At 47.4% G+C, this 23,021-nt stretch overlaps 2 protein-coding genes across 3 annotated transcripts in view; one reads left to right on the top strand and one right to left on the bottom strand.

The window, feature by feature from the left end:
• The window catches only part of DNAJA3 (DnaJ heat shock protein family (Hsp40) member A3), a 29,613-nt gene extending 19,737 nt beyond the window's left edge, over window positions 1-9,876 (bottom strand). The window contains exons 1-2 of one of the 2 annotated variants that reach the window (XM_019468448.2): window positions 9,631-9,876; window positions 3,712-3,845 (exon numbers count right to left, since the gene is read on the bottom strand). In XM_019468448.2, coding sequence (XP_019323993.2) covers window positions 3,712-3,845; window positions 9,631-9,841 — 345 coding nt within the window. In that variant the 5' untranslated portion in view covers window positions 9,842-9,876. The remainder of the gene's footprint in view (window positions 1-3,711; window positions 3,846-9,630) is intronic. The other variant, XM_019468449.2, reaches the window with a different exon arrangement.
• Window positions 9,877-19,878: 10,002 nt separating this feature from the next.
• CORO7 (coronin 7) overlaps window positions 19,879-23,021 on the top strand; it is a 56,567-nt gene continuing 53,424 nt past the window's right edge. The window contains exons 1-2 of the mRNA XM_019468437.2: window positions 19,879-20,053; window positions 22,619-22,715. Coding sequence (XP_019323982.2) covers window positions 19,994-20,053; window positions 22,619-22,715 — 157 coding nt within the window. The 5' untranslated portion in view covers window positions 19,879-19,993. The remainder of the gene's footprint in view (window positions 20,054-22,618; window positions 22,716-23,021) is intronic.

The raw sequence follows: 23,021 nt of genomic DNA, 5'->3' as shown, positions 1-23,021 counted from the left end.
CTCTCTCTGTCCCTCCCCCCAACCACATTCGCTCATGCTCGCTCCCTTTCAAAATAAATAAATAAATATTTTTAAAAGGTCTTTAAAAAATAAATAAAAGTAAAATAAAATAAACCATCTCTTCAAATCTGACACATATACACATTTTTTAACCACAACAAATCTCTGCCAAAAAGAACAAATGCTTTAGAACTTGGGCACCTTTGTGAAAGCAGTGGAAAACAGTGTGTCTGATATACCATCAACTATGTAAAAAGAGAAGAAAATAACTGGGTACGTAGATGTATCTGCTGTACAAGTTATTTTGGAAAACATATAGCAAGCTAGTAACATTGGTTGCAAAAGGAGGGATGTAAGAGAACAGGAGGGAGACTTTCTACCGAATATACTCTTTTGTATTTGCTTAATTCTGAACAAAGGAAACGTACTGCCTCTTCAAAACACAAGTTTAAATATTAAAAAAGAGTAAAATCTCACTAGGCTGTCCGCAGCTGAGCCGAGCCGCTCTAAAACTACGGTTACCCTCCAGGCACTCTGAGCAGTGCTGTGCTTTGCAGGTGGCTCACTGTTGGCTCACTGTTTGCTGCGGCTGCTGACCCCTTCCAAGTCTGGGTCACTACAGGTCCCTCACGCGAGGGAAGAAGGCACACGGAACCCAACCGCGGACCGGAGAAGTCATGTGGCTCGGACGCCACGCCACCAGCAGCTGGCTGCGGTTAGGGTGCAGGAAGTTAAGTGCACAGCCTCCGGGTCAGAGCGTCCGGATCCACTGTCTGTAGCCCTGAGACCCCAGACAGAATGTCACTAAGCACAACTTCCTCATCTGTCAAATGACGATAACGGTACCTACTCCACAGGGTTGTGGCAGGGATGAGATGAAACACCACATATTCTAAAATGAACACAGGGCACGGCCCACGGCGACATCAGCCATTATTAGGACACAGAAGGGAGCAGAGGATGTAGTCAGGAGGTGGGGGCATCTGGCAGGAATTTCAAATTTTCAATGACAAGCCAAAACATCACTGATACCGAGTAACAGTATGCCCCAAATCACCAGGATGACCACCGGAAAATACAGCACTGAGGCAGAGAGCCTCAGAGCTTGCACACGAGATACCACGTCCATGGCTTAGGTGAAAAGAAAGAAAGGAGATGTCACATGTAAATAGTGCATTTGAGCCAAGACAAGATGAAACGGTGTCATGGCTCATAATGCCAAACGAGGATGCAAAGGAGTTCAAATTCAGAAAAGTACAAGGAGACATCACAGGGCTGTACGGGCCAGGCCGACTCCCAAAGACCCACGCTGGAGAAACAAGTACAATGACCACAACATGAAACAGTCGGATTTTAGACAAACATGATCGCATGAGATTAATATGGCTTGAAAGGGAGTTGAGCATATTTTAACACAATTTTTAAACATCCATCACAATTAAGAAAAAAAAAAGGGAGGGGTGTCAGGACATTACCCACATCTGAGAAACATGACGGGATTCTTTTCTGTGATGGGGAACTCACTTCTACCCAAGGTGGGTTGTATCATGATGGACAGCCTTCACTGTTAGAAAGCTCTTCATCAGAATAAGCCTAACCACCCCTGCTTTTGGTTACATGGGTGACTTTAATCCTCTTCAACAAAACAGCCCAGCAAATAACTGAGGCTGGATATCATGATCCCAGAGAGTCCTTTCTTTATGCTAAGGGCCAGACAAACAGCTCTCGATCTTCCACAGGAGCAAAAGAAGAAATACGCGTCACCAAGCCTGCAAAGAAAGAACTGGTCATGTGCCATGCAACTCTGGTTTCCGGGAGGAATGAGGATGGTGGCAGGTGGCCAGAAACATCCACCCACTCCCCAAAGGCAGGCCGACAGAAGGAAGGCAGCGCCAGCCATCCAGAATGAAAAGAGCCATCAGTGGAAAAGGCAGAGTACGGCTCCACTGGCATCTCTGAGCTCAGTCCTGCTTCCGGAGACGCTGGTCCTCACAGCAGCTCGTGGGAGCACACCAGAGGCTGCGTGCTAAGCCCCGGATCAGGGTCTCAGGGAACAGCCAGGACATCACGGTGGGCCACAAAGGCTGGTCCCAAAAGCCACGGCAAGAAACAATGGTGTACTCATGAGATTAGCTTAAGGAAAAGAGAGGCCTTTTTGCAGTATTTTAGTCTCATGTGTGACACATAGTGACTTATGGGGCCTTGGGCGTAGGTCACAACCTCTCCAAGCCTCTGCCATGAGGATGAAATGACGCAATACACACAAAGCTTTCATCAAGTCCTGACCCCAGAAATTGCGTTGTAAAGACTACTTTAAAAATGTCGTTTTAAATTGCACAGTTTTACCTCACCTTTTTACTTCCACACCTAAAAACTTGAATGGGTCCCCACTCTCTTAAATTAAGTTTCTAGGGGTGCCTGGGTGGCTCAGTCAGCTAAGTGTCCGACTTCAGCTCAGGTCACGATCTTGCAGTTTGTGGGTTCAAGCCCCGCGTCGGGCTCTGTGCTGACAGCTCAGAGCCTGGAGCCTGTTTCGGATTCTGTGTCTCCCTCTCTCTCTGACCCTCCCCTGTTCATGCTCTCTCTCTCTCTGTCTCAAAAATAAATAAACGTTAAAAAAAAATTTTTTTTTTAAATTAAGTTTCTAGTGCTTGCAGAGGGACTCATGTGTTCCCTTGTGGTCCCGGCCTCCATCTTTTCACTGCTCTCCCACCCTTACATCAGGTACCTTACCTTCCAGTTCAAAGAGGAGAGACATGATATTCACTGTTCCCAAGCCAGGGTCTCTGTTTCCTAACCCCGTGCCTTTGCTCATTCCATTACAATGTAAGTCTACCCAAAACCTATACCTGGGGTTCACAGCAGCACTACTCATAACAGCCAAAAAAAAAAAAAAAAAAAAAGTGGAAACGATCCAAATGTCCAAATGGATAAATAAAAATGTAGCCTATCCACGCATGGAATATTACTCGACCACTGAAAGGAATGAAGAACCGATACATGCCACAGCGTTGATGAAGCTTCTTTCCAGAGAGAAAGAGCCCATCACAAAAGTTCACACGACGTACGACTTCACTTCTGTGAAATGCCCAGAACAGGCAAATCCATAGAAACAAAAAGCAGGTTAGTAATTGCAAAGGCAGAGGAGAGAGGAAACTGGGGAGTGAGTGCTGATGGTATGGGGTTTTTTAAGCAGTTGAAAACGTACTGATTGTGGGCATGGTTGTAAAGCCTCCATGAATACATTAAAAACCAGTGAATTGTACGCTTTGAAAAAACATAAGGGAAGGGATTAGCTATCCAAGCCATGGCTGCTAGGTCTGGTCTTGATCCGTATCAGTTCACAAATATTAGGTTCAAAGTTTTTGCCACCCTCCCCCGCCCCCACACAAAAGGAAAACAAAATTTAAAAAAATCAAGAATCTTGTAGTGAATTTTCATACAAGTTACAAGGCACAGAATAATTTTAAATACGAAAACAGCTTTGGAAAAAGATTTTTAAAAATTTTGGGTTCTGCCTCTTTTTATGAAGTGTTAACCAGTGGGACACTATGCACCTGAGGGACAGTCCAGCAAAGCCCATCACCTCATTCTACACTGTGAGCCACATGTCACCTACACGTATGGGCATACACGCTGCACTGGTGAGCAGACTAGACTGACAGCATCCCTTCTACAGTCTTGTCCCTAAAATCTGGCTTCCATACAGACCTGGTAATATGCTTTCTTGATCTCCTTCTGGCTGGCATTTCGGGGCACTCCTAGTATCTGGTAATAATCCTCTTTGGCCAAAGGGGAGCTCGTGTGGAAGGATGCAGTACGAACAAAAGGGTAACTTTTTACTCCTAAAAAAGAAAAAAAAGGAAAGACAATCACTCTGGGAATGTGCTCAACAAAAGGAAGCTGTGAGTAAACACCCAGCCAGGTTACACCTATGAAGGAACGGAGGTCACAGCTTAGGGTCAGCTTTCCCCCCAAGCCTGCTGGAGACCAAACTCACTGCACTTCAAAGATGGCCAAGGCCACTGTGTACAATGAACATAAAATGAAGAGTACTGGGCAGGGCTAATTCTGCTGGATCACGACACAGTGAGGTCGTACCCTCATGTCTGCACCCCAGATGGGGGCTACACCGGGGGGGGGATGACTAGAAAGGGACCTAGCTCCACTGTCACACTACCTGAGCACCTGCCATGTGCCACGTACCTTCATATGCTGTCTTCCTTAATGCTTAACAATTCTCCAGGTTCTTTGCCTCCACCATACAACCTTGGGGATGTGGTTCTGGGGTGGTTCTCAGAGTGTGGTCCCTGGACCAGCAGCATCATCAGCTTGTTGGAAATGTCCGTTTTCAGGCCCCACCCCTGAGCTGAATCAGAGACTCTGGAGGTGGGGTCCAGCAGGCTGTGTTTAATAAGCCCTCCAGGTGACAATTCTGCCACATGCTCAATGTGAGAACTAAAGAACTAAAGAAACGGTACTCAGGGTGCTGGGTGGCTCAGTCGGATGAGCAGCCGACTTTTTTTTTAATTAAAAAAAATTTTTTTTTCTTTCAATGTTTATTTTTGAGACAGAGCATGAGACAAAGCTCTGAGCTGAGCTGTCAGCACAGAGCCCGACACGGGGCTCGACCCACGAACCACAAGATCATGACCTGAGCCGATGTTGGATGCTTACCCCCTGAGCCACCCAGGTGCCCCTATTTTTTTTTAACGTTTATTTATTTTTGAGAAAGAGAGACAGAGTGTGAATGGAGGAGGGGCAGACAGAGGGAGACAAAGAATCTGAAGCAGGATCCAGGGTCTGAGCTGTCAGCACAGAACCTGATGTGGGGCTCGAACTCACAAACCACGAGATCATGACCTGAGCCGAAGTCAGACGCTTAACTGACTGAGACACCCAGGCACCCTGAGAGGCTGACTCTTTATTTCGGCTGGGGTCATGATCCCAGGGTCATGGGATCCAGCTCTACATCGGCTCTGTGATGAGTGTAGAGCTGGCTTGGGATTCTCTTTCTCCCTCTGCCCCTCTTCCCCACTCGCACTCTCTCTCTGAAAGAAAGAAAGAGAGAAAGGAAGAAAAAGAAGAAAAAATGGTTCTCAGTGTTTAAGGTCACAGATCTAAGAGAATCTGATAAAAGTGCTGCCCCTCTCCCAAAAAAAAGAAAACAAACAAAAAAAACACCTAAATAGACACACGGGGTTAAAAGGCCCTATGCCTGAAACTAACTAACAGCTAACTGGGGTCAAAGCCCAAGGCAGAGAGCCACATGCCCTGCCCCCCTTCATGCCTCTGGCATCAGCAGTAGGAGGAACGTCCACTGGCGGACACATCCACTCAACTGCCCTCTGTGCACAGAGCAGAGAACTAACTTGGACTGGTCTGTCACCAAGTGAAGCAGGAGGAGCTGCCCCACAACTTGAGCCCTGCCTAACCTCCAACCCATTCCGTGACAACTGAAGACACAGGGCTGGGAGCGGAAGGGAGCCAAGTAAGAAAGAGCATGAAGATCATGACAGCTCCAGGTTTCTAAGTCGAACTTCAGCCTACAGAGAAGGTTCTGGATGCACCATTCATTCATTCAGTAAATACTCACTGAACATGTACTACTTGCCAGGCACTGAGTTCTGTGCTGGGAATAGGCAGCAGACCATTCAGACACTGCCTTCCTAGAGCTTACATTATTCAAGATATTAATACTGTAGTGGCAGGGAGGATACAATGTGAAGACAAGACCAAAGCCAGCGCCCTCAAGGATCTTACAGTCCACATGGGAGCGTGGGAGACAGTGTACAAAGTAACAGTACACAAGGACATGCACAGTGAGAACACACATAGGGTCACCTAACCAGGGTTTCTCAACCTCACAATGTTGAGGATGGTATTGGATTCCTCTTGGTGAAGGGGCTTTCCTATTGTTATGGGCTATGTCTCTTAATTCATACGTTGAGGCTCTAATCCCCAGTGCCTCAGAATGTGACTGTATTTTGAGGTAGGATCCTAATTTTAAGTTTTCATTTATTTAAGTAATCTCTACACCCAACGTGGGGCTAGAACTCACAATCCTGAGATCAAGCGTCTCATGCTCTTCTGACTGAGCCAGCCAGGTGCCCCTGGAGGTAGGATGTGTAACAACTCTGCCAAAACATTGATCTTGGACTTCTAGCCTCTAGAAATGTGAGGATAAATGTGGTTCTCTCTTATGCATCCCTGGCAAACTAAACTACTTATATGTCAAAGGATGTTCAGCAGCACCAACATCTTATAAGTAGTACACTCTACTGCCCCTCTACCCCTGTCACAAGAGAGCAACTAAATGTCTCCAGACATTGCCAAATGTCTTTTGCAGGGCAAAATCATTCCCAGTTGAGAAGCACTGACAACCCAACTGAAAAAGTTCAGGAAAGGCCTTTTAAGGCAGCTGCTGTTAAACTGTAGAAATTAGCTAGGCTAAGGAAAGGTTTGAATCTGCCCAGAATTACACCTGTAGTCCTTATGTCATTTGCAACAGATTCCCCTTATATTTTCAAAAGTGCCTCATTTGGCTGCTAAGTCATAGATCATCTTTGGTTCACATGAAAGTTCACATGCACCTAATAACTGCATGATGTAACTTGTATACATTTTATACAAACAGAGATGTGGTTAGAGATAATGATGCTGATTAATGAGGCCTAGGAATAGGCAAAGGGCCTTTGAGCTATCCTAAGGAGTCAAGATATTATCCTGAGGGCAACAGGGAGTCACTGCAAGTGTTAAACAGGGAAGGGAACGCCTTTGCATGAGAAAGAGCTCTCAAAAACAACCCACAACAAACTGGAGGACTGGGAGACTACTTAAAATTAATCTGAGCACAAAACATAACCAGGAGTGTTGAGGGATATCCAGGAAGGGGGCCAAGGTAACCAGACAGGAGGACGAGTAGGAAAGAGTCAGAATGATGAGAAATCAGAAGCAGCAAGTCAATCTCGACCTTCAGTATCCCCATACTGTTTCCTGTCCCGCACCCTAGACCCCCCAGAACACAAGGAGCAGACAGCGGGGAAGTAGTGGGAGTTAGGCGACCACAGAGGTCTTTCTTTGGTCAGATTTGAGAGAAACAGAGCTAGCGGCCTAGTGCTCCTATACTGAGTCCCTCTTCACTCAGGAGTGAGGGGCTGCCCTGGTCCTGTCAGCCCCCACCACCCCCAGGCTCCTTACAATCCAGGAAGAGACTGGTAGTGGCAGCTCCAAGAACGTGAGCAGAGACCTTGGACTCAAGAAACACTGGGATGTAACAACGTAACGTGCAAAACTGCATGCGAATAAAGACAAATCACATTTAACTATTACAAATTTGATGACTTTTGACATTATCCAAAAAGCACCAATGGTTAACAATAATTAAAGTTCATTTGGGGCGCCTGGGTGGCTCAGTCAGTTGAGCAGCCAACTTCGGCTCAGGTCATGATCTCACGGTTTGTGAGTTCGAGCCCCGCGTCGGGCTCTGTGCTGACAGCTCGGAGCCTGGAGCCTGGAGCCTGCTTTGGATTCTGTGTCTCCCTCCCTCTCTGCCCCTACCCCACTCACACTCTGTCTGTCTCTCCTTCAAAAATAAATAAACATTTAAAAAAATTTTAAAAAAATAATTAAAGTTCATTTAATGGACAAACTTTCCCCCAAGAACAATGTCTTGCCCTTTTTAGAACCCAGAATAGGATCAGCCTCCAAGTCACTCCAAGAATGACTAACCCAGAGTCAAATAACTACATTTTTTTTCTGCCCTGGGAGAAAAGTTGTAATTAAAGTGTTGTTTTATGTCCTCTAATTGTATTACTAGATTTGAGAGAACATCAAAGACCCATGTTTGGGAGCTGAGTTGATGCCTTTAGATGTAATAACAAGAGTGTGTCTTGAAGGATGTCATCTCTCAAAAATATTCATCATGTGATACAAAACATGCCCATTCTGGGCTATGTGCTGATTGCAGTTCCTTAGTAAGGGTCCCCCAAAGGCTCAGTACTCAGTGCCTGCCTATCTCTCTCATATATACACAATCAACACAAATGCTCCCCAAACTGGTACAAATGTACTATGAACAGAAATAGCTTAATAATTATCTAAGGAATAAATGAACAAAAAGATGCAGCCAAATTCTATTTAAAACAACACTGACATTAGAAAAAGTTAGCAAAACTTGAAACTTACCACTTTTGCTCATACTGAGAAATACAACATGACATCGCTCCGAATAACCCTGAAGAAACCTGAATAGACTACTGCTCTACCCGTGAGGAAATATTGGTGGCAAGAGCAGAATTAAAAAATGGGATCACTTGACCAAAACCTCATCCAATCTCTCTGTTCTCTGCTGTATCCCCAGTAACTAGAATAGTGGCCAGCATATGGCAGACTCTCAATAAATACCCGAGTCAATGAACAAATTTTTACAGTTAAGGAAACCGGGGTTCAAAGAGATTAAATAACTCACCCAGGTCCCCCCCCACACACACACACACACTGGTAGAGGTGAGTTTGTTCACTTTACAAAAGAATAACGATTACTGATGCTTTAATGACTCCCTTATTACACAAGCATTACAAAATTGCACCCCAACAGGCAATTATCTTGTGTGGGTTATCTTGTCAGGGCCTGTTAATTCATTACCTTTGTAAATATATAGATAAATATCACTTGCACAAATTGTAGGGAACACAACCAGTAAGACAATTCAGACACATGGTTGGTTATTCAGTGTTTCCTCCTTCCTCCTAACAGAAGTCATCCAACACAGAGCAGAACCATCACAGACAAGCACCTAAAGGCTTAATACATATCACTTCTGTATCGCCTCCATCAATTAAGAAAGCTGGTTTTGAATGAGGGCTCTACCATCTTTTCACTTTGTCACTTTCTACAAGTCGTTTAATATCTAGGCTTAAGCTTCTTTGTCTATAAAATGTAATAGCATCTATCACATGGAAATGACCCATGCCGGGTACACAGAAAAGCGCTCGATAACTGTTAGTTTGTATTTTTATTACAGTTGCCAATTTAAGAACTTATAAAAGACTACTAAGTGTATCCTTCGATTAAAACCACGTGACGGAAAGAGCGTGAGCTATTAAAGGACAACTCTACTTTTAGGTTTATGACCTTGGGCGGGTCAATTCTTCTTGCTAGAACCTCAGTTTCTCGTTCTCTAAAATGGGGATGACGACTCCATTCTTGCAGGGTTGTTACCACCAAGTGAGATGGGGCACAAAGTACCTAGCACCGTAACAGGTGCTCACTGAATGGCAGTTACCTCCTCCCTTCCGGCTATAAGGTGAAGGGAGGAGACGGGACCGGAATAGGGTAAGGGAGCAGTGGCAGGCTGGAAAGAGGCTTCTAGAAATGTTGATAGAGAAGAGAAGACTGTAGGCCTACGCAACATTTCACTACTGCCGCCGAGGGCTCCATGCAACTCTCCCTGGTTTACCATTTCTCAGTAGCCATTTGGGCCTCTCTGCCTCCTGCTCGCCGGTCTCTCCAAGCAATTCTGCATACAGGTCAGAAGATACCGTCCACCCCGCTACCCCCGTAGCCGAATCGAGTCAGTCCCTTCTGGGCCTTAGAGCCCCCACTCGGGCGCTGGAGCCTGCCCTCACCTTTGAAGCTGACACCAGTTCTCAATGTCAGCAGCGCCCCGGAGCCTCGAGCTCTCAGGGAAGGCGAGAATGCAGTGACGTTCAGCTTGTGGCCCAGTGAAGCCCCCACCACGTCCCCCCTGGGCGGCCGGGCTCCTCTCCCCGCTGTAGCCGGCAGCCGCGGGGACCCCACAGCCACCAGCAACCAGCGTGTGGGGCACCGCGCCGCCATCTTGGCTCAGGGACACTGCGCCTGCGCCACCCGGCTCAAGGAGGCGTCGCGAAGATAGCGCGCCGGCGCTGCGATGGCGCTTCCGGAGGCGGGGCCCGTGCGCGCGCACACGCACAAGCGCAAGCGTTGCGCATGCGCAGCAGCACCCAATGCGACTTTCTGGTTGCCAACAACGAAATGAGGCTTCCTCTGAGGGGTGCAACTAGGTATGCGTGCCGTGAAGGACCTCGTCATTCTGTGATGTATGGCCAATATTGTACCTTATCTATGTAGATACGTGGTTGAGTGTGTTCGGTTATAACTGGTCTCAGGATCCCCGCGAAGGGCCGGACTACATATCCCGGCGTGCAATGCTGCCGTCAGTCGCGCAGTCCCAGCATGCAGTGCGCGGTCTTTTCCCCCTGACCTGATGCTTTAAGTGTTGCGTGAGTGTTGCTCACTCTGTGTCAGCGTGAGCTCGTGGGGGCCTCTGCGCTACTTCCAAAGCCTGGCCTCAAGCTCACTTTCTCTCTAGCTGATTCTCCGCGGGGCTGACTTTGATCACTCGGTTCTGTCCTGAGCGTGTTAAGGCTCCTGCAAACCTGTGATGAACTTGCCAGTCGCCAAGGGAAAGCCGAGCCCCGCACAAACGAATTTAATAAACGTGGTGAGCACCTACTGTGTTTCACGCACGTTGTCGAGTCCTGGGGATACAACGGTGAATGACATGCCATCCCTGCTTCGGGGGAGCAAACTCTGAATCGAGAGAGACCGGCTCCTTAGCAACTGACATAACGTGATCAGTGCTCTTGTAGATATAAACCATGTTAGAGACACGGAAGTGAGGGGTTTCTGGAACAAGTTGCGGAGACTAGAGTGTCAGGGAAGACATCTGAGAGGTAACATTCCAGTTGGACTTTGATGAAAAGTGCGTCAGATAGAGGTGGAGGGGAGAAGTATTCCAAGCAGCAGACACTTCACAAGCAGATGTCCCAGAGGTGTGAAAGTGATTGCCCTGTTTGCCTAAGCCCTAAACTTAGGGTGTGTGACTGGAGATGAGGCTGGAATCTGGCCCAGTAAGCGTTACTAAGGAGTTTCAGCTTACACACCCCCGACCACCACCCCAAACAATAAGAAGGAAACCTGAGGATTCACTGATGGGTTTAAGATGAAGTGTGCTCTTTGCCACTTCTACCCATTGTACCCAAATTTTTGTGGATGTGGATGTTAATCTGCATAGATAGCCATAGCTTTCAATGATCAAATTCTCCACGGGCTCTGAGATTCAAAAAGGTTTAAAAACCACCGGTGTAGTGAAAAAGTTACAAGGCTATTGTAAAATATAAGGAGAAGTTGAGAGTTTGGGCTAGGGAAGCTAGCAGTGAGGCCTTTTAGAGAAGGCAAAGCTTGTCATGAAGTGAGAAGTGGAGAAACGAGTTCATTGAATATATTCAATCGATACTTAAATGTTTTCAGCATAGTGATTAAGAATATGGGCCTTGGGGGTGCCCTGCATGTGGCACTTGATCTCTGGGTCGTGAGTTCAAGCCACACATTGGATGTGGAGTTTGCTTAAATAAACTTCTAAAAAAAAAAAAAAAAAAAGAGGGGTGCCTGGGTGGTGCAGTTGGTTAAACGTCTGACTCTCAGTCTCGTCTCAGGTTATGATCTCACAGTTCATGAGTTCAAGCTCTGCATTGGGCTCTGCGCTGATGGTACAGAGCCTTCTTGGGATTCTGTCTCTCCTTTCTGCCCCTACCTCCCTTGTGTGCATGCATTCGCTCATGTGCTTTCTTCTCTCTCTCTCTCTCTCTCAAAATAAGTAAATGAACTTAAATTTTAAAATTAAAAAAAAAAAAAAAAGATTATGGGCCCTGGAGTCAGATTGCCAGGGACCGAATCCCAGCCCTGCCACTTACCGGCTGTGTATCCTTGGACAACTTAGTTTACCTCTCTGTGTCTCAGTTGCCTTTCGGTAAAACGGGGACATATTGGTAACTACCTCAAAGGACCATCTGAGGAATGAGTTGAGATAGTCCTTGTGAAGGCTTCATACAGTATTCGGCATATAGTAAGTACTCAGTACATGTTAGCTGTATGTACTAGGCTCTGTGGTAAGCACTGAGAATACCAAGGCAGGACTCAGGCACTTTTACTTACCAACAGGGAGCCCAAAACCTAGGGGGAAAGAGTGGGGGAGGTAAGCACTGAGAATACCAAGGCAGGATTCAGGCACTTTTACTTACCAACAGGGAGCCCAAAACCTAGGGGGAAAGAGTGGGGGAGGGTTGGGGTTGAGAAGTACAACTTTCAGGAGTAAATGCTGACAGCAAGAGGCAAAGAGACTTGCATTTACCACGTCAGAGGGAGTTAGGTACCAGAGAAGAGCTCACTAATATGAAAACTTTTGTCAGCTTTGTAACTTCCTCATATTTTTGGTATTTTAGTTTCCCCCCCATCTATTTCCGCATCGTGATTAACAGTAAAATTCCACACTAAAAGGGGGTGTGCGTTCTTATTTTAGGGGATCACAGGAAGGCTGATTGCTGGGGAGCCCACATGCCCTCTCAGGAAGCGGAGAACCCCAAGGAAATGGAGTGGGTGCTGGTGGCTACCCAAGGAGAGGAAGACAGGTTTTTGGGAGGCCTCCGGAAAGACTCCCTGATGAGAGCAGCCTAGGTCTGTACAAGGTCCCCTTCACTGCTAGTCACTATAGAGAAGCTGGAGATGATACAGTTAGTAAACATGGGTAAGTTACAAGCCTCTGGAAATCTTCACAACAGAGGTCCTTGGTCCATGGTACCTGGATCACCTTGATTTGATAATTGTTGGGGGCCAGTGAATAAGCGTCTTTATGTTCCCCCACTGCTAAGCTGAAAAACGCAGGAAAGGAGCTGGTTTGGGGAGAAAGATGGCGAGTCACTGTTGTTTGGACGTGTCATTTGAAATGTCTGTGGGACCGATTTCAGGTACTTGGTGGCTATGGAGAGATCTGAAAACTTCAGCTGTGTTAAGAACATTCTCTTTCCAGGGGTGCCTGGGTGGCTCAGTCGGTTAAGCGTCTGACTTCGGCTCAGGTCGTGATCCCACAGTTTGTGAATTTGAGCCCCGCGTTGGGCTCTGTGCTGTTAGTTCAGAGCCTGGAGCTTGCTTTGGATTCTGTGTCTCCCTCTCTCTCTGCCCCTACCCACTCATGCTCTGTCTCTCAAAAAATGAATAAACCTTAAAAACAATTTTTTTAAGAACATTCTCTTTTCAGTTCACAAGGAACTTTGTCGTATTTTCTATTTTGATCACAATCCTTTGAAGTAAGGCAAAGACTAATATTCCCATGTTTAGATAGGGACTCCTACCCCACCCCCGCATCTCTGCGCAACCCCCCCCCCCCCAGCCCTGCCCAAACAAAAACATCCACACGCAACAAAACAAACTCTGAAAGATGAGGAACTCATCCAAGGTCACAGAGCCAGTGTATAGGTGAGCCAAGATCTACACTCAGGCCCCTAACAAAACCCAGAGCTCTTCCCTTTAAACCATGCACCTTCTTGTCATTGTGATCAATAACTCTGGTTGAAAAACCCTTACTAGTGTACAATGTACTTTCTCATGCTGAATCTCCTCTGCTTCTCACAACAAAAGCGGGGCAGGGCGTGTATTTATTACCACCCCACCTACAGAATGTTTCACTGCCTTCCAAGGACTTCAGCTGTTAAAGGACACAAAATGACCCATCCTAGGCTTGTTGCCAAAAACTAGAATGAGCACATGGGCGGGCCACGCCTCCCCATGGCCCCCAGGCAGAGTGTGTCATGTGTCCATCACCCACCCACCCCCCTTCTCCAGCCTAAAGCCAAAAGCCGTAGCTTTGAGGAGAAACAAATGCTACTTGCAAAAGGCGCACAAGACTCACTCCACCTCTGCACTTGTCGCTACCCTGTCCCACTGGGCTCTTTGCCACTCTCCTGAGGCAGTGAGATCAGTGAGACCTAGTAGGGAATTTGAAGTATGGTCTAGTCGGTGATTTCCTGCAGACTCTGACTACCCAAACCACAATAGGACTAGAGTCCGTGGCTACCCCATGAGCTGGCTGCTCTCCTCCCCTGGTGAGTGAGGGTCCCTTCCAGGGAAGACAGAAGGGCCTGAGCCAGTCTCTTCAGAGGCAACAAGAGGCAGCTGTTTCTCTAGTTGTAGCATTTCTTTTCCTCTCCAAGAGGATACGGGACAATTCCAAGGAGGTGTGGAATGTGTAACTCCGATGTGTGACCCTGCACGAATGACATCCGTGTGGGTGCAGTTTCCTTACAGAGCAACAAAATAATCGAGGTGCAGTGTCACACTGGGATGGGGGATGGGGCGTCCTCGCCTTGATCACCTGGGTGTTCCCCAGGGGGACCTCCATGCTGATAATTTCCTAAACGACCTTTTAAATAAACCACAGGTGTCTCTGGCTCGCAGCTAAATATTATTCTGCCCAAATGAGGCTTAAACTTAATGTTTCATAAACCTGAGAAGTGAAAGGGGCCCTTTTAATGTTTGTTTATTTTTGAGAGAGAGAGAGAGGGTGGGAGCAGGGGAGGGGCAGAAAGAGACAGAGACACAGAATCCAAAGCAGACTCCAGGCACTTAAGCTGTCAGCACAGAGCCCGTTGTGGGGCTTGAAGTCAGGAGCCATGAGATCATCATGTGAGCCGAAGTCGGCTCCTTAATGGACTGAGCCACCCCAGTGCTCCCGAAAGGGACTCTTTTAAAGGAAACAAACAAACAAAGATCACAGACACGGAGAATAAAGCTCCAGATCCTCTGGCAATCAGTGGACTCCAATGTGAAAAACATCACCTTAGCAAATGACAGTCTTTTCTATGAAAATGCCCTTTGGTTGTAAATTATCACCACAAAAGTCAAATTTTGTGTCTGTCAAAATATTTCACGTGTCACTGTAAAAAATCAGATCACTAGGTATAGTAAAACTTCAGAGCTCCAAGAATACATGGGTGCACCTCCATTTGAGACACATCAAAATAATAATGCAGGTTGCACTGTCTCTCTGGGATGGGATATGGAATGTTTTTCCCAATTTTTGTGATGTATTTTGCACATTGAAAACATTTCAATGTGCTCACACTGTCTCCCTCTCTCTCCAAAGTAAATAAACATTTTTTAAATTAAAAAATAAATAAGAAAATAAAAACATTTTTTGGGAGGGTGGGGGGGCACCTGGGTGGGTCAGTCAGTTAAGTGTCCGATTCAGCTCAGGTCATGATCTCACAGTTCGTGAGTTTGAGCCCCACATCGGGCTCTGCACTAACATCTTAGAGCCTGGAACCTGCTTCAGATTCTGTGTCTCTCTCTTTCTCTGCTCCTCCCCCACTCACTAGTTTTCTCTCTCTCTCTCTTCCTCTCTCTCTCTCTCTCCCCCTCTCTCTCTCCCTCTCCCTCTCAAAAATAAATAGACATTTAAATATTTTTTCTTGTTTTTCTGAAGTTTTATTTATTTAAGTAATCTCTAAATCCCGGGTGGGGCTCGAACTCATGACTCCAAGATCAAGTGTCACATGCTCTTTCAACTGAGCTGGTCAGGTACCCCCAACATGCATCTTAATAAACAGTCATTTCAGGGGCAGATAACTAGATCTAAGAATTTGTTGTTTGCACTGAATCTGGCCTCATCTATCCTCTTGCAAAAATTTTGATTTTTGATTCAAAATTTTGATTTTGATTCACCACCATCCATTGAAACTCTACACTCATAAACAACAAACTCCCCATTCCCTCCTCTCCCTAGGCCCCTGGCAACCACCATTCGACTTTCTGTCTCTATGATTTTATTTATTTATTTATTTATTTATTTTAATTTACATCCAAATTAGTTAACATATAGTGCAACAATGATTTCAGGAGTAGATTCCTTAGTGCCCCTTACCCATTTAGCCCATCCCCCCTCCAGTAACCCTCAGTTTGTTCTCCGTATTTATGAGTCTCTTCTGTTTTGTCCCCCTCCCTGTTTTTATATTATTTTTATTTCCCTTCCCTTACGTTCATCTGTTTTGTCTCTTAAAGTCCTCATATGAGTGAAGTCCTATGATTTTTGTCTTTCTCTGACTAATTTCACTTAGCATAATACCCTTCAGTTCCATCCACGATCCACGTAGTTGCAAATGGCAAGATTTCATTCTTTTTGATTGCCGAGTAATACTCCATCGTGTGTGTGTGTGTGTGTGTGTGTGTGTGTGTGTATACACACCACATTTTCTTAAAAAAATTTTTTTAATGTTTATTTATTTTTGAGAGAGACAGAGACAGAATGCGAGTGGGTTAGGGGCAGAGAGAGAGGGAGACACAGAATCTGAAGCAGGCTCCAGTCTCTGAGCTGTCAGCACAGAGCCCAACGCGGGGTTGAACTCATGAACTGTGAGATCATGACCTGAGCTGAAGTCGGACGCTCAACCGACTGAGCCACCCAGATGCCCCTATACCACATTTTCTTTATCCATTCATCCATCGATGGACATTTGGGCTCTTTCCATACTTTGGCTATTGTTGATAGTGCTGCTGTAAACATTGGGATGCATGTGTCCCTTTGAAACAGCACACCTATATCTCTTAGATAAATACCTAGTAGTGCCATTGCTGGGTCGTAGGGTAGTTCTATTTTTAGTTTTTTGAGGATCCCCCATACTGTTTCCCAGAGTGGCTGCACCAGCTTGCATTCCCATCTGTCTCTGTGATTTTGTCTAGTCTAACTACCTCATATAAGTGGAATCATACACTATTTGTCCTTTTGTAACTGGCTTATTTCACTTAGCATAATGTTCTTAAGGTTCATCCATGTTATAGCATGTGTCAGAATTTCCTTCATTTTTAAAGCTGAATAAAATTCTATTATATGTATATACCACATTTTGCTTATCCATTCATGTATCAACATACACTTGGATTGCTTCCATGTTTTAGCTTTTGTGAATAATGCTGCTATGAATGTGGTTGTACAAATGTGTTTTTTCTGACCCTGCTTTCAAGTATTTTGGGTATATACCCAGAGGTGGAATTGTTGGATCATACGATGATTCTATTTTTATTTTTTTGAGGAACCACCATACTCTTTTCCACAGTGGCTGTACCATTTTACATTCCCATCAACACACTGTGGATTCCCAACAGCACAAATGTTCTGATTACTCTACATCCTTGAAAACCCTTGTTATTTTCTAGGGTTTTTTGTTTGTTGGTAGTAGCATCATCCTATTGGGTGTGAAGTGGTATCTCATAGTGGTTTTGAGTCGTTTATTTATTTATTTATTTGAGAGAGAGAGAGTGGGGGAGAGGGGGAGAGGGACAGAGAGACAGAATGCCAAGCAGGCTCCACGCTGATCCCAGGATCATGACCTGAGCTGAAAGCAAGAATCACTCAATTGACTGAGCCACCCAGGCGCCCCCATGATAGTTTTTTTTTTAACTGTTTATTTTCAGAGAGAGGGAAAGAGAGTGCACGAGCAAGGAAGGGGCAGAGAGAGGGGGACAGAGGATCTGCAGTGGGCTCTGCCATGACAGCAGACCAGGACCTGAGCCGAAATTGGATGCTCAACTGACTGAGCCACCCAGGCACCCTGATAAACAGATTTTTTAATTTTTCATGATTTTTTCTTTTTTGCCTAGATCTTTTGGTGTCGTATCCAAAAAAAAACCAAAAATCATTGTCAAATCCAGTGTTGTGAAGCTTTTGCCTTGTGTTTTCCTCTAAGATTTTTATAGTTTTAGATCTACAGTTGATTTACATTTGAACTACAATGCATAATGTCTGAATGTCCCCTCCCGGGAGACTATAAAGCAAATTCTGCTGATGCAAAAAGAGATTACTGCATACCATAGATTTAAACAATCTACATTAGCAGATGATATTAAGCTGTTAATAATTGTAATTCTAAAAGCAATATCCGGTATGGAGGAACCTCAAAAAAATGTAAGTACTATATGATCCCACAACCTCACTTCTGGGTATATATCCCAGTGAATTGAAAGCAGGGCTTTAAAGAGATATTTGCACATCTGTGTTCAGCGCAGCATTATTCACTACAGCCAAGAGGAGGGAGAACGCAAATGGCTGTTGCTGGATAAACAAAATGTGGTATATTAATGATATATATTCTGTGGTAAATACAGTGGTATAATAATCAGACTTAAAAAGAAAAATCCTAAAAAATAATAATGATTTGAAAAGGGGGGGGGGGGAATTGCCTGGCTGGCTCAGTCGGTAGAGCACATGACTCTTGTGTGGGTTTTTTTTTTCTTTAAGTTTATATTCTTTTTTTGTTTGTTTATTTTGAGAGAGAGGGAGAGAGTGTGTGTGCACATGCATGCACAGACAGGGTAAGGGCAGAGGGAGAGGAGAGACAGAGAATTCCAAGCAGGCTCTTCAATATAAGCACAGAGCCCAATGTGGGGCCCGATCTCATGAACCTTGAGATCATGACCAGAGCCGAAATCAGGAGTCACTTAAGAGACACTTAAGCAACTGAACTGCCCAGGTGCCAGGAGCATGTGACTCTTGATCTCATGGTTGTGAGTTCATGCCCCACACTGGGTGTAGAGATTACTTAAAAATAAAAAATAATAATAATAAAAAAAGATAAAGTCAAACTAATAGAAAGTAGAATGGTGGTTACCAGGGACTGGTGGGAAAGAAATGAAGGGCTGTTGTTTGACGGATATAGAGTCTCAGGATTGCACAATAAGGTTGTGCACAACAGTGTGAATGTCCCTAACAACTATACACTCAAAAATAGTAAATTTTATATGTTGTTTTTCACCACAATTTTAAGAAAAAGAAGCAATATTGGCAGTAATTGAACACCATAGCCATCCCAAGACTGCACTGCTGGTGCCTTTTCCAAAGCTGCTGCAATTCCAGAGTCTGAAGAGTAGCAGCCTTGGGAAAGCTGTACTTCAGCAGCAGCCGGACTGCTTAGAATTCCAAATTCCAGGCCTCCCTCAACTGCACTGGCATCCTATTTTTAGTATATGGAGATCAAAGTCGTGGCTCTTAACTCCCTTGGTAGGATACAGAGAAGTAGCCTTTTAGTCCTCATAGTTTACCTGTAAACAATGTAAAAAGGAACTTGCATTTGTGGGGTCCATTGGTGCCCTCCACCAGGCCAAGCCTTCAGAATCACCCTGTAGGCCGATAACTCCAGCTAGGCGGCTAGGCCGTTCTCTAACATGGGCTTAGGAAAGGTTATTTTCGCGGCAATCATTCACATTCTTCAGATCAAAGTCCCTTTTCCAGACACGCCTGAGCAGGTGTTCTGTCTGTTAGCAAGCAGAAAGCGTGTTCTGGAATCATGGACTCAATTTTCAAAGCGCAAACAAATGCTTGTGGAATGAATGGCCCCAGGTGGAATGAAACTTGTTCTCTTTTCTTCCTGAATGACCCGGGGACTAAGCAAGCCGCCGGTGGGGTGCATGTGTTATTAAAGGTATTCCCCATTTCCCTCATCTTTCTCCCTTTGGGTTTATTTGTAAATCATACATTGATTTCCTTGCAGGGGTCAGTCCTGCCCCATCGCGCCCTGCAGCCAAGACGTGCCCTAACTGCCGGGACGCTGGAGGCCCCAGCCCGGCCTTCAAGTCCACCTGGCCTAGAGAGGGCCCCGCGGCTGGGATACGCCTCAGACCCGGGCTCCCGTTCCTCCCCCAACTGCCACTCGTTAGCTGTGTGACCGCGGCCAGCGCCTGCTCTGTCCTGAGCACGGTCCCAGTATCCGAAATGGAGCGGGTCCACGTCTGCCCCCTCTCCGCCCCGGCCGCGCCCCGCATACCCCGGAGCCTCCCGTGACAAACCCCTGACTGCAAAACCTGGACGCTGCCCCCCGCCTGGGAGCACGCCCCGCAGAGCCGGGGACGGCCAGACCCGCACGCGGCACGTGACCTCCTCGCCCGCGCGGCTAGCCCGCCGGCATCGGGGCGTGGCCTCACAGGACAGCTCTGCGGCGATTGGCCGGGGGCGGGGCCAGGCGAGCCGGAGCGGGCTGTGATTGGCCGGGGGCGTTCCAGGGCGTGGCCGCGAGAGGGGTGGCCGCGGGCGGGGCCGGAGGCGGCGGGAGTCACGGCTGGCTGTCCGTGCACCTGAGAGCCGACGCCCGGGTCTTCGAAGCTGCGCCCGCCGCCTTCCCCGTCGCCATGAGCCGCTTCAAGGTGTCCAAGTTCCGGCACATGGAGGCCCGGCCGTCCCGACGCGAGGTGAGCCCTGCCCGCTGGACCCGCGCCCCTGCCCCTCCCCCTCCCCAGACCCGCGCGGGGACCCCCGAGCCCTCCTGCCCCGGAGCGCCCCCTTCAGGCCTGGGCCCGGCGTCCGGGTTGTTCCGTCGCACCCGGAGGGCAGAGTCCGGCGGCTGCCTGACCCGGTCTCTCTCTCTCTCCTCTCGAGAGACCCGCGGTTCGCCAGCTCCCCCGCCTCGCCCTGGGACCCCCAACTGGTGTAGCCAGCCCGACCCGGCGGAGGCCTGAGGCCTGCGAGGCTGCCTGCCTTCTCCGCTTCCGGTCGGCCTCACTGGGGAGCCGCGGCCGGGCGCTGCTGGCACCACCTCCTCCCTGCCGCCCCGATCGGCCCTGCCCGGGGCTGGGGTGTGGAAGGGATGCCTCTCTCTCCCCTGGCCTCCGCAAGTCCGGGTGTGTCAGCTGAAGAACAGGAGCCCCTCAGACAGAGGCGCGCCCCTCCCTCGGGCTTCCGCCGGCGCTTCCTTCTCTGTGGCTGGCGCAAGAGCAGCTCTTCTCTTACTGGGGTGATGCTGCCAGGGGCTGGGTGGGGTCTGGGGAGGCCCAAGGAGGTGGAGCCCAGAGGAAGAGCTGAGCCAGGTGTTAGGGGGCGTCTCAGACCCCCGGAAGGGCAGCCGGCCTGATGAGAGGTATGCTTTAGAGATGATGCCAGTCCTGGTCTGCTGCTCCCAATGTTATTTGGAAGGCTTAGGAACTGACCTCTAGTAACCCCATCAGCAGCAAAAGCACAGCAGGGTAGCCTGGGGCAGAAGCCCAGTTTTCATCCTCTGGACGATATTTCCTCTGTACTTCCCCTCTGCTCCTGAAACCACCACTGTGAACACGACCTCACTTTCCTTCCTCTGTACTGCCTACACCCCTGTGAGGGAGACAGACAGCAAGCAGACAGGCCTTCAAGGGCACTGCAAGTTGTAGTAAGTGCCCTGAAGAACACAGGAGCTAAATGGCCAAGTGGAGGTCATTCTCAGTACAGTGGTCAGGGTCAGCTGCAGGGAGGAGGTGACATTTAAGCTGAGACCAGAAGGGTGAGAAGCAGCCAGATACAAGAAAAGTAGGGTGGAAAAGAGCCTAGCAGAGGAATGGAAGGTGAGCCCCGGGTGGATGGGGGGCAGTGTTGGGGAAGCAGGGTGTGTCACATGAGTCCAGAGCCGTCCTGCAGAGCTCAAGGACCACAGGAAGAAGTTGGATGGTTTTCTTTAAAAAAAAAAAGCTTTTAAAAACGTTTATTCGTTTTTGAGAGAGAGAGGCAGAACACAGGTGGGGGAGGGGCAGAGAGAGGGAGACAGAATCTGAAGCATGCTTCAGGCTCTGAGCTGTCAGTCCCCAGCCTGACGTGGGGCTCGAACCCACGAACCGTGAGATCATGGCCTGAGCCACAGTCAGATGCTTAACTGACTGAGCCACCCAGGCCCCCCCAGTTGGGTGTTTTCTGAGTGCGGTCAGGAGCCATTAAAAGGTTGAAAGTGGAGAGCATTGGGTAGAGATTGGCTCAGATTTGCATTAATACCGTCTTTCTGAGTGCCATCAGCGCTCCTTGAAAGGGTCTCGAGTATACTTGATGGGCCTTGGGGCTTGTTCCAGGTGGGCCTTAGTCCAGCAATGTAAACAGTCAACCATGGGACCAGGGATTACAGAGAAAGCTTTAAACACTTTAGGTTAGGGAGAGGGGAGGACAGGTGATCTGTTCTCCTTTTCAGAGATATTCCCCGTCACTCTGAACAGTAAACATGAATCAGGAGGAAAAAATAACGCAAGAAGGTAATGTTCTACCCACGGCAGGTGAACACTGAAATAGAAACTTGCACGATGGGGGTGGTTTCCGGCGTGCTGTGGGTGGGTGGGCTGGAAAACAAGGCCGCTCGGGTGTCAGGAAGCAGGCAGGAGTGTCGTACAGTGCTCTGATACCAACAGAGAAAACACGTGGGCCTTGTTGGTCTTAGTTTCAGAAAAAGTGCTCCTCTGCCCCCCGTCTGTGGGGGTGCTAACATTATCGTCTTTTCGTGGAGGTGCATTGCTCACCTTTCTATGAGACTTTGTGGAGAGGCCTTGGTTCTTCCCCTTTCTGAGCTTGAGTGTTATCTCCTGGGGCCCGTAGGAGACACCCCCTGTACTTGGTGGAGGCCTTCAGCAGTGCCCTGGAGGAAGTTGAGTCTGTCTTCTGTCTTAGGTGCTCACTTCTGCTTTCTCTGCTTCTCTCTCTCCCTTTTAACAGAAACAGTCCCCTGACCACACACACTGTTCAGTTGGCTTCTTGACTTCATTTAGCCTGAGGTCACTTCTGACAGCCTTCTCACCCTTATTAGAGATTTGATTTAATAGACAAAATTGTTCCCTCTGTGACTTAGGTTATTATTTCAGGAGCATTTTGAATATTCTAAGGGAGTGCGTGAATGGGGACAGGGTTGGATCTAAAGGAATGCATTTCTAGTGGTGCAGCTTTAAGGTCGAGTTCCCCGCATTATAACCCACCCCCTGCTTTAGTTATGATCAGAGGGCCTGTCCATCACAATTCTTATTCTTTATTTTCAGGCCTGGATCGGTGACATTCGAGCAGGAACCACACCCTCGTGTGGGAACCATATCAAATCCAGCTGCCACTTGATTGCGTTTAACTCTGACCGTCCAGGTAGGAAGGTGGACATAGATTCATACATTGTCATCCTAATTAGGATGGGGCAGAAGGGCAGACTCATTTCAGGTTGGAAGCTTAGGGGATCCTCATGGGGCTCAGAGGTCAGCACCATGAAGGGCCTTAGACCCCTACAAACTGGTCAAGTGCAGTAATCAGATTGATTTTGATTAGGACATGTGTGTATACTTTGTATAAACTACACTGGCTGTGGGTTTGTTTGTTTTTGTTTGTTTGTTTGTTTGTTTTCCCCCTGGCTGTGGTTTTTAAGAGATTGGCCAGGAAGACACCGAGGGGACTGTC

Source organism: Panthera pardus, unplaced genomic scaffold (assembly GCF_024362965.1).
Source record: "Panthera pardus isolate Hobbes unplaced genomic scaffold, ASM2436296v1 HiC_scaffold_4, whole genome shotgun sequence".
NCBI lineage: Eukaryota > Metazoa > Chordata > Mammalia > Carnivora > Felidae > Panthera > Panthera pardus.
The sequence above is the reverse complement of the archived record's forward strand: the minus strand, read 5'-3'. Positions and strand labels throughout refer to the sequence as shown.